Source organism: Poromitra crassiceps (genome assembly GCF_964638095.1).
Source record: "Poromitra crassiceps genome assembly, chromosome: 21".
NCBI classification, from domain to species: Eukaryota; Metazoa; Chordata; class Actinopteri; order Beryciformes; family Melamphaidae; genus Poromitra; species Poromitra crassiceps.
Genome location: NC_139638.1, coordinates 10,395,293 through 10,410,508, shown reverse-complemented (window position 1 = coordinate 10,410,508; position 15,216 = coordinate 10,395,293). Strand labels below are relative to the sequence as shown.

Sequence of the window (15,216 nt, the reverse complement as noted above, 5' to 3'; positions counted from 1 at the left end):
TGCATGAGGCGCTGCTCACCGCGGAGACGGACTCCTCTGTGACCAGCTTCAGCACATCGATGACAGAGATGTATCCCAGTCGCTTAGCGATCCCCAGGGGTGACGTCCCATTCTATAGAGAGGGGAGAGAGATCAGATGAACGTCATGAACAAATATCTCCATAAAGATGAAATCATCATTTCAAATAAGGGTGCACTTTTAGACCCGCTATTATTTTGTCAGAGAACATGACAGAAATTAATGGGTGAGGAAGTCATTTTCTGGCCAATGCAAAGCTGGAACTCATCATCATTTCCATCTGAAGTTTTGAATATAAGACAGAGCCTTGCTTTAACCCTAACCTTCATCTCATTGGAGGCTGTATGCTTTGTGCCAACAGCTAGTACATAGAAAATCAATCAATCAACATTCAAAGAAATTGCAATTTGTGAATGTGTGGCCTGTAGAAGCAGAGGAGGGTTTCTGGCATGACTTCACCTACTTCCAGGAGGTCAAAACTCCAGCATCTCTCTTAGTATATAGAACAGCTTTATTGTTAGACCAAGGCGTTTCTCTCTTAGTATATAGAACAGCTTTAGTGTTAGACCAAAGCGTTTCTCTCTTAGTATATAGAACAGCTTTAGTGTTAGACCAAGGCGTTTCTCTCTTAGTATATAGAACAGCTTTAGTGTTAGACCAAAGCGTTTCTCTCTTAGTATATAGAACAGCTTTATTGTTAGACCAAGGCGTTTCGGCTTGTGGCCTTCAACACGCTCATGGATTTGTGGCTTGGCCAGAAAATGTAAAGGTGTGAACAAGAGGAAAGCAGAGTTCAATGGCTTAAGGGGAGACAGCCCAGGTGAAGAGGGTGGCTGTGGCTCAGGAGGTAGAGCGGGTCGTCCACTAATCAGGTCGGTGGTTCGATCCCCGGCTCCTCCAGTCCGTATGTTGAACGTGTCATTGGACACTTTTGATGTTTTTAAATCAAAACATAAAACCCACTCATTTATTTTAGCTCTCCCCTAGGCTCCTCCCTCTCACTTTACACGTGTTATGTTTTTATCCTTTTATCTTTTTATTCTTTTAGTAGCTGTTTTTTATTTTTTTATTTTTCCTTGTTTGATTGCTTTTATCATGCATCTGTAAAGCACCTTGTGAAGTCCTTGGATTTTAAAGTGTGCTATGTAAATTTAATTTATTATTATTATTATTGGGCAAGATAGTGAACCCCAAAAAGAGGCTTGCACCAGTGCGCCAGCACCCAGCACCCTACAGCACCCTACAGCACACAGCACCCTACAGCACCCAGCACCCTACAGTACCCTACAGTACCCAGCACCCTACAGCACCCTACAGCACCCAGCACCCTACAGCACCCTACAGCACCCAGCACCCTGCAGCACCCTACAGTACCCTACAGTACCCTACAGCACACAGCACCCTACAGTACCCAGCACCCTACAGCACATAGCACCCTACAGCACCCCAGCACCCAGCACCCTACAGCACCCTACAGCACCTGCACCCTACAGCACCCAGCACCCTACAGCACCCAGCACCCTACAGCACCCCAGCACCCTACAGTACCCAGCACCTGCACCCTACAGCACCCAGCAGCACCCTACAGTACCCTACAGCCAGAGGTGTAGTGCTATCTAGAGAAGTGGGGGAACGCACCTGTATGGGGAACACCTGCATATGCACAGGTCCCAACAAAGGTCCCCCCCCAACCCCCCCCCCCCCCCCCCCCCCAAGTTTCACTCGTTTTATTGGCTCGACATGCACACACACACTGACACACACAAAACACCCCTTGGAGAAGTATGGGAACGCCGTTCCCCCGCGTTCTACCGGGACTACACCTATGCCTACAGCACCCTACAGCACCCAGCACCCTACAGCACCCTACAGCCTACAGCCTACAGCACCCTACAGCACCCAGCACCCTACAGCCTACAGCACCCTACAGCACCCAGCACCCTACAGCACCCAGCACCCTACAGCACATGGTTTGTGTATGTGTGTATGAATGTAAGTGAATGGTTGAAGCGATGTGAGTGGCCGGTAGACTAGAAAAGCGTTACATACTGTAAAATGCCGTCTATTTTTAATTTAAAAAGGTCATTTGCACCAAACTTCCCAGAAGGTTTTTACAGAGAGGTTTGTTCATATTATTCATAGTCTGAGTTATAGAACATATTATTCATACACTGTAAAAAGTCAATGCAAATGCGTAGTATTGAGTAATGAGTAGAATTTTGACAGCGCAAATCATGGTGATTTTCGCCAGTTGTTGTGTGATGGGAGGATAAACAAGAGACACTGAAAGAGGATGAAGAGAAAAACAGACTTTTTTCACTGTGCTTATGGGTTTATTTGCTACTTGGAGGTATTTAGTTTTTTTTCCCTTCACATGTCAGTTCGAGTGCACATTTGGGCAGAGGGGCCGGAGTGCAGGGGGGGAGGGGCCAGAGTGCAGGGGGGAGGGGGGCAGAGTGCAGGGGGGGGGGGGGGGGCAGAGTGCAGGGGGGGGAGGGGCCAGAGTGCAGGGGGGGGAGGGGTCAGAGTGCAGGGGGGGAGGGGCCAGAGTGCAGGGGGGGAGGGGCCAGAGTGCAGGGGGGCCTGCACGAGTTGGAAGGAGGGATAAGAGAGGACAAGACATTCAGGAAGTTGTCCCACCGTGGTGATCTCATTGGGCGGGGCTCCGTGTTTCAACAACATCGTGACGATATCCGTGTGGCCTTGCTGAGCTGCCTGGTGGAGGGGGGTGTAGCCCACCTGGAGAGGAAGAGAGGGAGAGAGAAGGACATAGAGACGGAGAGAGAGATGAAGAGAGGGATGAAGAGAGGGAGGGAGAGAAAGCGATTGACAGCGTTCCCACACCTTCTTAAAGTCGAACTGAACCTGTTCGTCACGTGCATAATGAGTCCGTTTCAGACTGAAAACATAGTTTGTCTAAAGCTGAGATTACACTACAAGACATTTCCTAGGATTTTACATAGGATTTCCAGTTGGGCTCTAGTTGGCTCTAGTTGGCTCTAGTTGTCCCCAGATGTGGCCAGTTGTCTGCAGTCTTAGCACCAATTAGCACCGAAATCAGTTAGTGTAAACTGGGTGCAGATTTCTAATCGTCTAGTATAAACTGCCAGATGACGCCAGTCGGAGCCACACGATTATTTCAAACATGTTTGAAATCCAGCCGCTGATATCGCATAGTGTATACTGCTCCACCGACTCAACCAAACTGGACTCAACTCAATGTTCCATCAACAGCCAATGAAAACAGAGGAGGGCGGTACCATGGGCGGTACACAAAAGGTGAATAAAAGAAATGACTCCGCGCAGCCCTGTCAAGTAGTTTTCCAGTGGCCCGAAAACTATTCGCGCAAGACATGTCTTCGTGTTGTGCAGTGCGATGCCAGAATCGGAAAGCTATTGTAGCAGAGCATTCGGGTCCGCCTATTCACACTTGGTTAATAAAATAATAAAGTATAGAGCCAGGCTGTAAGGTTATAACAAGCTTCTCCCCACATATCCTGTTCTACGGCAACTCGAGGGAACATACACAGCCTCGCACACACGCAATATAACACAACACAACACTGAACAGTCTGTTACACTATCAACAAAGCAAGGACTAAAGTTTTACCGAATCCCGTCAACTCATAGGCTACTGCTTTTAATGCTAACCGTAGGTGTCTTTGGTTGCAAGCCGAAAGAGGAAATCGTTAAAAATGCCCGACTTTGCAGTGCTCGCTCATTTCATATCAGAAGCTGTAGTAGGCTGCTAGTAACAGCCACATCGCTCGGTTAGTTAACAACCAAGTAACGTTAAATAATGTCATTATTGAATTGAACTGATTGGAACGAGGACATCATTAAAAATGCCCGACTTTGTAGTGCTCTTCATAATCAGGTAAGCTGCCTGAAACTGTAGGCTGCTCATCGCTCGGTTAGTTAACGACCAAGTAACGTTACATAATGTCATTATTGAGTTGTGTGCATTATCAACATAACAATATATCTTTGCAAGTTACAGAATAATTATCTACGCAGCGATTGGCCAATTGACAGCGGCAGTGCGTATGGGTCTGTAAGACATATCCCATTAAACAACGTTCATTTCGATGCATAACATTGCTTATCACTAGGCGATAAGCTGTGGTAGTAAGCCGAGAACTGCATTTTAAAACTAAAATCTAACTGTGTGTCGCAGATGAGCACAGAGCAGTCCTGACAGCGGGGCTTTTACACAGTTCTCAGTGTCTGTCAATGCTGGGCTGACGGCTTAACTCTCGCTCTCGCGAGAGTTTTGGTGAGGCGATGTTCAGTTGGAGGGAGTCGTCATGGAGACAATCGGCTAGTTCATTTCAAACAGTGATTTCCAGGCGGTCTGAGTCGTATAGTGTATTTCAATCAGTTGTTCAGTCGTGATAAAAAATCTTAATGAAAAAGTCTTGTAGTGTAAACTCCCCAGTCTTTCAAAATCTGTGAAAGATGTTCAGAGTTGGTCAGAGTTGGGTAGTGTATTTGAGGCATAAGATGACAGGTTGAGAGGCGGGTCATAGTATCATGTCGATGATTTTAATTGACAATTCTGGGGACTGGATTGGGCTTTGGCCAATCATGGCGTGTTCCACCCCCAAATCGAGTGGGATTCAGCGTGTTGTCGTGCTACGCGAGTGGGATACGCGGAGTACCAGGCAGCCAGCTGCTTCGTGCGGAGGGAGCGGACAATCCGATGAATGGGTGCTGCCCGCCCGCCTGGAATCTCCGAGGGGAGACCCCTGACAACCACGCTCTCAAACGCTCTCAAGCGCGCGCCTTTTACGCTATTTCTGTAAATACGATATCCCTGGAATGCGCGTTTTAACGAGCCAGTTACATTTCTTTGCATTCTTAGAGATTATACTTTTTGTTTTTTATCCATGTTTCTAACAATTGGCCAAGTTAGTAGTTAGTTTATGGGGATAGGAATTCTGCCAGATGACAGGCACTAGGTGCCATTTTCTACTTCATTTGGAAGAGAAAATTATCCTGAAATGAAGATTTGATTGACAGCTGCATGTCGTGATATGATTGGTTGAAATGGGGTAGAAATTTGATAGTACTAGGTGACGTCAGCAAACTGTACATTACTGTTATCAATGAAATCTTGAAAAACAAACTTTTGATGTGAAAAAGTGTGAAAAACTAAAGAAATTAGATTGTTGTGATTTGTTTTGCATACATTATTAAATAGGTGCACTGCATACCCAGGTATTTGAACTAAAAGAAAAGAAAAGTCATTCTTGGGTTCAGCTCGACTTTAAACTTCAAATCCAAAAGCGTGTCAGGGACTTTCTAGGCCCAATTCCCTCAACATGGCATCGTTTGAGACACGGATCAAGGTTAATTACTGTTACAACACTGAGGTTTGCTTCTTAACGTTTTGCCTGCATTCGACTTCAATCACTCATGTACACACGTGACAGAGCCTACAGAGGGCCACAGTCACGCCCTCTTCCGGGTTCCCCATGGGGCCTAGCAAGTGGATTTCACCATTCATTTTTCCATTAACGTTTGGTCAAATCCTTATAAAATGAGTTTTCCGTTTTGGTCAGAGTTTTAGTCTAAATTTGTTATATTGTCTCTCCTGATTCATCTCATAGCTGAATCACTTGGATTGGTTTCAAATGAAACCCCACTGGCAGATTTCTTTATTTGTTTAAAGAAAAGAAAAAAATTTAGGACTCAATATTCGACTAAAAGTCTTGTTAAGATGGAGATTTCCACAGGGTAAAAATGTATGCAATCATTGTCATAATCACGCGACGTTAGTTGCTAGTTATTATTAGTTATTGCTGCCTATGTAAAGCTAACAACAGCTAGCGCTAGCTGTGATAAGTCCCAGTTGCCATAGAGACCGAGGGTGATGTTTTGAGTTTATATGCACTAAACAAAGCTGTGATAGTGTATCAATATCCTGGCTATTGTCATCTTTGACACCTTGACCAGCTCATCGTCCTTTAACAGTGACCTTAATGCAACAACATGCATTGTCTATGTAGAAATTAGAGCTGGGTATTGGTTTAAATTTCAAGAATCGATTCGATTCCGATTCACAAGGTTGCGAATCGATTAATTTCGATTCGATTCGATTTCGATTCGATCAATTTCAATATTGATTTGGTTAGTGATACCAAAACGTGTTTTTTGAGCTGTACCCTGAATTAGATGACTGTCCAGTTATGTAACACAGGGGTTCCCAACCAGCCAAGTAGATACATGGGGAAAAAAGTTGCAGACCTGTTGTCAATTTTAATGGTTTTAGTTACACATATATTTACTCACCAGGTGGTGACAAAGGGTAAATAACAGCCTTTTCATCTGTCAATGAAGACACTTTCACAAGTATGCACAGTGATTTGATTTCAGCCTATATAATTTCTAAAAATAGATATTAATGATCAAACATTTCCATTCATGTAGCCTACAGTATTTATGTTTTTGTTTCAACTACAAACATAAATAAACGTCAACTTATAAACTATGTTTCAACTACCACACACAGCATAATATTTTAGCCTGTTTATTATTATTTTTATTTATTTTTTATTTAAAAAAAATCGATCTCTGGACATATGAATCGATAATCGAGGATTAAAATAAAAATCGATAAAAAATCAGAGAATCGATTTTTTGAACCCAGCCCTAGTAGAAATTAGGGATGCACCGATCGATCGGCACGTGACCGGAAATGGCCGATTTTCACGTGATCGGCCTCGATCGGTGATCTGTTCCGGTCACTCTAAATAGCCGATTCTGTGAGCCGATTTTCACATGACGTGCGCGCACCCCAAAGCACCGAGACAGGCACCCAGCCACCACACCACACACGCCAGCATACCTTCCTCGTTGTGGATTTTTTTCACCGTCAGTGAAGTAGACAAAGCTCGCAGTTTGTCACACATGCAAGTCGAAAATAAGCCGTGGAGACAGAGGTGCGGCCGTGTCCCGCTCGGCTGGAGTCCAGTCAGAGCGGCTCGCTTCACCTCACTGGCCCCTCTCTCTCTGCTCTCTCTCCCCGGGAAGCGGTGCTCCAGCAACCCGCCACCGCGCACAGCCGGCTTGGCGAGGTGAACGCGAGCATCCAGTATAACCATTCCCCGACCTGCTTTTCCATTCCACATCAGCGCTGCTGCCTCAGCCTGTCAAGTCATGTTGTAACGTGACGTGGATACAGGAGAGACTATTTGTTTCGTATTGCAAATAGAACGACATGAGAACGACGGACATAATAATAAAAATGCATCGGACTCACAAGTGTGCAACGTTTTCTGTGCGTGACGATATTTTTTCGGATGGCAGATAAAAATACGCATACCAAACTTCGGACTGTGTGTAAACTCCGCCTGATATTCAGACTGAAGATCGTTACTGTAACTCATAAACTCATTTCCCCTCTACTCAAGAGGACTGGTCTGGAGCCAGTCTATAAACTCCTTGTCCATGGATCATTTTGATGTTCTGTTGCACCTGTTTTCTTTTGGAAAAGTAAATGCATGATAGCTGTGGGATATAGGCTATTGGATTTAATTTAATTTGTGTATTCATTGTATTTGCACAAAAAAGCTCTGTCCAGTAGCCTAACCTGGAACACTTTTATTTTGAGATGTGTTTGAGTGAGAAGGTCCTACTTCATGCAAATGATAAGAATTGTTTATTTGTTTATTTGGATCCCCATTAGATGTAAGAATTGTTCTATGAATCTTAATTTTTAAACAAAGTTACAAAAACGTTTGTGTAAGCTGTCAATTGTTGTTTTAAAAAAAAAAATCGGAATCGGCAAAAATCGGTATCGGCAAGTCAGACTATTCAAAAATCGGAAATCGGAATCGGCCAAGAAAATGGCAATCGGTGCATCCCTAGTAGAAATGTGTGCATATTGTGTGCCTGTGTGTGTGTGTGTTAAGGAAAATCCAGAGAGTGTGTGCAGTGAGAGAGGGGAAGAGAGCTTACCCGTGTCTTGGCATTCACATGAGCCTGCTGCTGCAGGAGGAACTTCACCATCTTGATGTTGCCATAGTGACAGGCCACGTGAAGGGGTGTGTAGCCCATCTGAGAGGATGAGAGGATGAGAGGGAGACAGTTGGCGGCCGTTTAAAGGCCTCATTATCGCCTCATTAGAGGCAGCTTGTATCTCGTGTAAACATGTATAAACATATATTACACCCAAATATGTCCAAACAAGTGCTGGCAACAATCACAACAACACGCCACACAGTCTGCATGGAGAGTTAGGTTACAAAACTGATCATTCATTTAAAATAAGAGTCATCTATTACATTATTTTTTGCGGCTTTTTTTTTTTGCCTTTATTTGATAGGACAGTAGGCAGACAGAGTAATTGTTATTATAGGATGACTTTGATTTTGGCAAAAAAAAAAAAAAGGTATTCTTTATTTGAACACTTTTCTTTCAATTCTTGTGTATTGAAGACCCCCTCAAGTATTTTCACGTATTTTTGTAGGCCATACATGGGCAAACTACGGCCCGCTGGCCGGATGCGGCCCGCGGGCGCCACCTGTGTGGCCCGCGATGGAATTGCAAAAAAAATAAAAAAAATTACACAGTGCACCTGAACGCAACATGCAAGATACCCGCTGAATAAGTGTCCAAATGTTCATGTCATTCTGGCCAATACTCCACTTCTGTTATAGCATTTCAGTCTGGAATATGGAATATCTTTCAATAATCTTTATGACTAAAAGGCTACATTGAATTAGAAATTTAAATAATTAACTCATTGGTTTTGGATTTATTTAGCTTCAAGAGTGCATTTTTGTTCTTGTGTGACCCTCAACACAGGCTTTGATCATCCCGGGCCACTTACTGATGCTTAAATTAACCCACTCATATTCTGATTTATTTCAAGAAAAACATTTTGGCTAGTGGAAATTCTAATTGGCTGGTAACTTTAAAATCTAGCAGCCATATTGGCAGGTGGTGAAAAAAGTTAATTTCAAGCCCTGAGAGCAGGTGGTGACATAGGAGTGAGTGAGAAAGGATGAAATATTGGTGGTTAAGACTGAATAATGACATCACAACTGTTAATTTAAAATGAGTTATTCCTCTAAACGTGGCTTCAAATGCACCAAATCTTTCACGCTGGCGCCGTTCGGCCCTCAGCAAAACCTTTTTTGTGGCCCTCTCTATCATCAAAGTTACCCATCCGGTAACGGCATGACAATATTTGTTCGGCCCCCGGCAACAATCTGGGTTTCTCATGTGGCCCCCCATGAAAAATAATTGCCCACCCCTGTTGTAGGCTAACCCGGAAGTTAGCATCATGCTGTTTCCTTGTCTGGAGGTCAATGGGAGTTTTGTATGGGGACTTTAGTTAGATGCTTGAAATAAGGTCTGTGGCTAACAAACGTTTATGAAACTGCAACATTTCTGTTCAGCAAGATAATCTTCACAAATTAACACCACTTTTATGATTTTTTGAAACGTAAATGTGATCGCCCAAAATCACGATTTTCACAAAATGCTTCATGAATAATAAAAGTGGTCTCTTCCTTTGTGAAGATGAGACTCATCCCTTGCGGCTACTCTATAGGAATACAGCTTATTGTGTCATTGTGTGAACCAGTAGAGGGCGCGTGTCTTACCCGTGAAGCAGCACTCTATCCACCTTATTTTTGGCGGCCATTTTTGCCTGATCTGCCTGATGGGTGCTTCTTCCGGTGTAATAGACTATTTTAACTTGACAAAAAAAACATCTATGAGGATTTTACAGCCGTTCGGGTGCTGGGATAATGTAATGCATTATGGGTAGTCGGCTAGTGTAGCTAATGCTAGCGGCTAGCGTTAGTTACTTTACATGGCAGTGAAACGCCACTGAATGACCAAATTGATTTAACTTTTAACCATTCCGAGTAACACTGTTTCCATACGGACCCCCAGCGTCGGTTAGTTGTTTATAACGTGACTATATTTATAACTTTTATAACGTGCTCCAGCTTCCGGTTTATAATTCGGTATTGCCGCATAGGTCTGCAGCCGAGTATAACAAAGGAAATGGCAAGCTGCAACAATAAGTCACGTTAAACCAGACCTTGTACCCACAATTATTTTTTACAGTAGGGCATTCAAAAATAAGGTGGGTAGGAATACAGCTTATTGTGTCATTGTGTGAACCAGTAGAGGGCGCTGGTCTTACCCGTGAAGCAGCACTCTATAGGAATACAGCTTATTGTGTCATTGTGTGAACCAGTAGAGGGCGCGTGTCTTACCCGTGAAGCAGCGTAAACGGAGGCTCCCTGTTTGACCAAGGTGTCAGCGATGCCCACATGACCCTCCTGGGCCACCAGATGCAGAGGGGTCAGTCCGTTCTGTGAGACGCACATGAGATGATCAAGCTCTCTTTTTCTAAAGGTATTGGGGTCTTTAGGTTCAATGCTAAACAGTAAAGGCAGTAAAGCAGAAGGTTCAATGCTAAACAGTAAAGGCAGTAAAGCAGGAAGTGCAGGAAAGGAGTTTATCAGCTGGGTTTTTGAACCCACAATGTCACAAGTGCATCATAGTACACAAGCCACTTGCCAGTCACTCGTATGCATTGCCTGGCGGAAGAATGATTATACATTTTGTTATCAATATTGCATTTTGTAGTTGCTGAAAAAACTTAGATCTAGCCTGCTAAATATCTGCTTGTGTCAGGAGAGAAGAGCGTAGTCAGGCAGACAGGAGATGTCTTTATTCCCCCCCCCCCCCGATTTATTTTATCCCATTTTTATCCCCCATTAGTGCTAATTTAATTTATTTATCCTGGTTGCTGCTCCACCCTCTGCCGATCTGGGGAGAGCCGAAACTGGCTCCATGCTTCCTCCGAGACATGGGCAGTTAGCCAGCCGCTTCTTTTCACCTGACAGAGGAAGCTTCACCGGTAGGACATAGCACGTGGGAGGTTCACGCTATTCCAACCAGTTCCCCTCCCTCCGAACAGGCGCCCTTAACGACCAGAGGAGGAACCACATTAGCAACCAGGATATTGCATGTTTTGGTGAAGGGGGTTCCTATATGAAGGAAACCCCCGGGAGGCACGGGGACAACATGCAAACTCCACACAGAAAGGCCCTTTTGACCACCCCACCCAGGCGGTGGGCACTCGAGGACATGCGGACGGGCACGCATTCATTCATCGCTCACAGCGTCCCAGGTGAGAATCGAACCCAGGACCTTCTAGCTGTGAGGCGACATCGCTTACCACTGAGCCACCATGCCGCCGAGACACAACCGGGCGATGTCTGCTGTCTGCAGCAGGCAAGTGGTCTGACTGAGGACGCCATTCTACAGAACTGGTGCAAACTGCTGTCCCACAACCAAAAAACAAATTTAAGAAGCTTTGAAGTAACTACGCAAATCTTAGATATTCCCTAAGATCATTATCTATTGAAACTCGAAATAATATTTGACATAACAGTAAACTATTAATAATAACTCTGACTTTGAACCAATTCTGTAGAATCACTCATGTTGCGCGAGCTTGTGTTTAGTTGTTGTAAAATCACTGTAAATCGTGGCCTGTTGGGCCTTCTTGCTTAAATGTGCTCTCTGGGATTGATAATCCAGTCTAACAGCGCACCTTGTTTCCCAGGTTGACGTTGGCCTGTTTGGAGATGAGCAGCGCCACCATGTCGGGCCGGCCCTCCTGGGAGGCCAGGTGCAGGGGCGTGATGCCTTGGAGGGATTCAGAGTTAGCCACTGCCCCGTTCTGCAGCAGAACACTGGCCACCTCCATCTGGTTCTGCTTGGCTGCTATGTGCAGGGGGGTGTAGCCATTCTGTAGACAGAGACAAGGGCATCATATAGTACATGCACAGACAGTAGCTGGACAGACAGGCAGACTCATTTAAAAATCTGTTGTGTCTTCATTTTGAATTTGAATGTACCTACTTTACTTGAGAAAGTTAAGAGATGGCATCACTGTTTTAATAGAGAGCCAAAGTGAAACGTCACTTCCTGCTTTCTCCCTCTACCAGCGCTGTGAAAAATATGAATGGCGGTGGACGGAGAATAAGGTTACTTTTTTGATCCCGTTTGAATTGTGCCACGGGGTGCCAACGCTAATTTTGTCCATTTAAAACAGAACTTTCTGTCAAGAAAGTCACAGTTTGTCGTCAAACTGAAACGTAGGGGTTAGTTTCATATAAAAACTACATAGCTCGTGGAAGCTCGTGTCATGTCGCCGGTCTTCAGCTTTGCCGGTAGAGAAAGTGACGTCACTTAGGCGACAGTGTATGTAGGCTTTCTGATTTATAACTTCTAGTGCAACAGTTTGGCGACAAACTGCGACTTTCTTGACATGCAAAGTGACGTTTTAAATTGACAAAATTGGCGTTGGCGCCCCGTGGCACAATTCAAACGGGATCAAAAAAGTAACCTTATTCTCCGTCCACCGCCATTCATATTTTTCTCAGCGCTGGTACAGGGAGAAAGCAGGAAGTGACGTTTCACTTTGGCTCTCTATTCATAGCTTTCAAGGGGCGTTACGTGCTGCCGGGAACGCCCACCTGACAGTCAAAAAACAAACTTGTCCATTCCGCTGCCAGCCGAGTCGACTAGTTTCTCACGCTGTGTTTGTTCAGCCGTTTGTACACACGTCTTTGCGGCCAACATTTCATCAAAGGTAAGCTCAAGTAACGTTACAATAATGATTAAAATACCCCGTTAACGTTACTTGAGCTTACCTTTGATGAAATGTTGGCCGCAAAAACGTGTGTACTTTGATGGTAGAAAAAAAGCCATTTGCCCTCCCCAGCGACTGAACCACGTCTAATCGCACAAATCCACAACCTCCTCCTGTCTGAGTTTTCTTTCTCCGATGGCATTCTGTAAAAGCACAAGCCAGGCGTGTCTCCTCGTCGGTTAGTGCAACCGATAGCACAACAGGTATCCGGCATTTTGGCTGAACAAACGCAGCGTGAGAAACTAGTCGACGCGGCGGGCAGCGGAATGAACAAGTTTTTCTTTTTGACCGCCAGGTGGGCGTTCCCGGCAGCACGTAACGCCCCTTGAAAGCTATGAATACGCTCGATGTCTCATTTTGGAGTTAAACTCAAATGCTTTAGTGTGAGAGTGCTTTAAATCTGATTGTGTCAATGCTCCATAACGATATGCATGGAGGCTAATGTGTTTTGTGTGTGTGTGTGTGTGTGTGTGTGTGTGTGTGTGTGTCTTACTCGGGCAGTGCTGTGTGCAGATCCTCCTTTGCTGACCAGGAGTTTAACAACATCCAGGTTGTTGTGATGGACAGCTACATGAAGGGGGGTTAGACCATTCTATTAAACACACACACACACACACACACACACACACACACACACACACACACACACACACACACACAGTACAGTATATTTACAGTAGTGCAGTGGAATATGACATGGCCGTTATAATAATAACGCTGTGTAGTGTGGGTTGTCTCACCTTCCCGGCTGCGTTGGGGTTGGCTCCTCGCTCCAGCAGCAGCTCAGCGACATCCACCTTTCCATATTTAGAGGCCACATGGAGCGGAGTAAAGCCTTTCTGCTCCAGAAATATGAATAAATACATTAAAATACAAAAATAAAATAAGCTGTTTACCATTACCATGTTGCTTACTGCTGTAAAACACGCCAAAGGTTTATCAATAATAAAATACGTATTATCTCCGCCAGCCGAATGCCTGGAGGGGATCATGTGTTCGGTCGTACTGTATGTGTGTGTGTGTGTGTGTGTGTCTGTGTGTGCGTGCGGGAGTTTTCAAACTCAAAATAACTTTAGTTTTTAATGTTTTTCTATCTATCTGACTATCTGTCCACCCAGCTAGCCTACATATTGCCTATGTATGGAGCTGGAGAGATAGTCTCTTCACTCAGAAACACCAAGTTATAATGTAACCATAACACAACGTCAAAAAGCACTGCGTCCCAGCGAGCCGATTCGTCGAGTCACTTGCGTGCTGACTTTCGATATTTCAAACGAGGGAGTATTGAGAGCGACTGGCGAGCTGGTACAGTAGTAAAGTAGGACTACTCTCAGCACAGCAGGTGGTACAGTAGTAAAGTAGGACTACTCTCAGCACAGCAGGTGGTACCGTAGTAAAGTAGGACTACTCTCAGCACAGCAGGCGGTAACTCCACATTGAAACTCAATGATAGAATGAGAAAATGGGATAATTATAAAGATGTAAGAGACCCTGTAGATGACTATAAAACAGAGATAAATGAAGGAGAGATCTCAAAGAGGGGAAGTTAAATATTAGACAAACAGACAGACAACAGAAGATTGTATCTGCACACATGCCTGATCAAGACCAGCTGAGGCTGAATGATTGTTCTATCTATAGAGACACTGCGGAACGGGTCATCATTCAGAAACCACGCCCAAATCGGGGGAAAACACAAACTCCTGTCCAATCCTGGCGTTCTCCTATGTCGCGTACATGGTCGGGTGTTGCACAAAAAGATCGTATATACGGAAGATGAACACTCCAACTTACTTCACTGACAGCAACATCCACATTTTTCTTCTCGCCAATTCTCAATGGCTTCCTTGTTTTCCTCGGGAGTACAAAAAAACTTTAAAACTTTAACTGGCGATTTTTTACATGTGTTGTGTGCGCAGCCCACCGACACAACAGCTTTTAGCTATGTGTAATTCAAGGAGAATGACGCTGGTGTGTGGAAATGAACGGAGCTTTTATCCCCCGTGATGGGCATGGCCTATTTGATGCAGTGTCTCTATTGCACTTTGTTCTATCTCATGATGCTCTCTATGCTACCTTGGTCATCTTGGTCTGCTGTGCCGCTCCGTCCAGCAGGATTCGGATGGTGTGGATATGTCCTTCGCGGGCGGCGATGTGTAAAGGGGTGTGGCCTGCGGTGGTGGCTGCGTCTGGGTTGGCCTTGTGCTCCAGGAGCAGCTTGACCAGCTCCTTGTGGCCCATACGGGCCGCACAGTGTAGGGGGGTCTGGTCATCCTACACAAGGCACGGAGGGGAGAGAGCTTGGTTCATGCTATTATTACCGGACAAACAAATCCCACTAGACAATGGCGGTTGTTTAAAGGGACATTCCTGTTATTTTCAACCTGGGCCTTATATTCCTAGCTTTTGATTGTGTTCATTTTTTTTTTTTTTACTTCAATGTATTGTGAGCGTTGTTGTGTTGAAAAGACATGCCATCGCTGTTTGGGTGCAGCTGGAGCTTAGC

General features: G+C 44.7%; 1 protein-coding gene across 1 annotated transcript in view; it reads right to left on the bottom strand.

Annotated features, from left to right (window-relative positions):
* Window positions 1–15,216, bottom strand: part of LOC310795494 (uncharacterized protein) — a gene marked incomplete at both ends in the record, with an annotated part of 338,406 nt that overhangs the window by 72,076 nt on the left and 251,114 nt on the right. Inside the window, 8 exons of the mRNA XM_083657553.1 lie at window positions 20–112; window positions 2,660–2,758; window positions 7,982–8,080; window positions 10,258–10,356; window positions 11,607–11,804; window positions 13,204–13,302; window positions 13,451–13,549; window positions 14,787–14,984. Of these exons, the coding sequence (XP_083513679.1) occupies window positions 20–112; window positions 2,660–2,758; window positions 7,982–8,080; window positions 10,258–10,356; window positions 11,607–11,804; window positions 13,204–13,302; window positions 13,451–13,549; window positions 14,787–14,984 (984 nt within the window). The remainder of the gene's footprint in view (window positions 1–19; window positions 113–2,659; window positions 2,759–7,981; window positions 8,081–10,257; window positions 10,357–11,606; window positions 11,805–13,203; window positions 13,303–13,450; window positions 13,550–14,786; window positions 14,985–15,216) is intronic.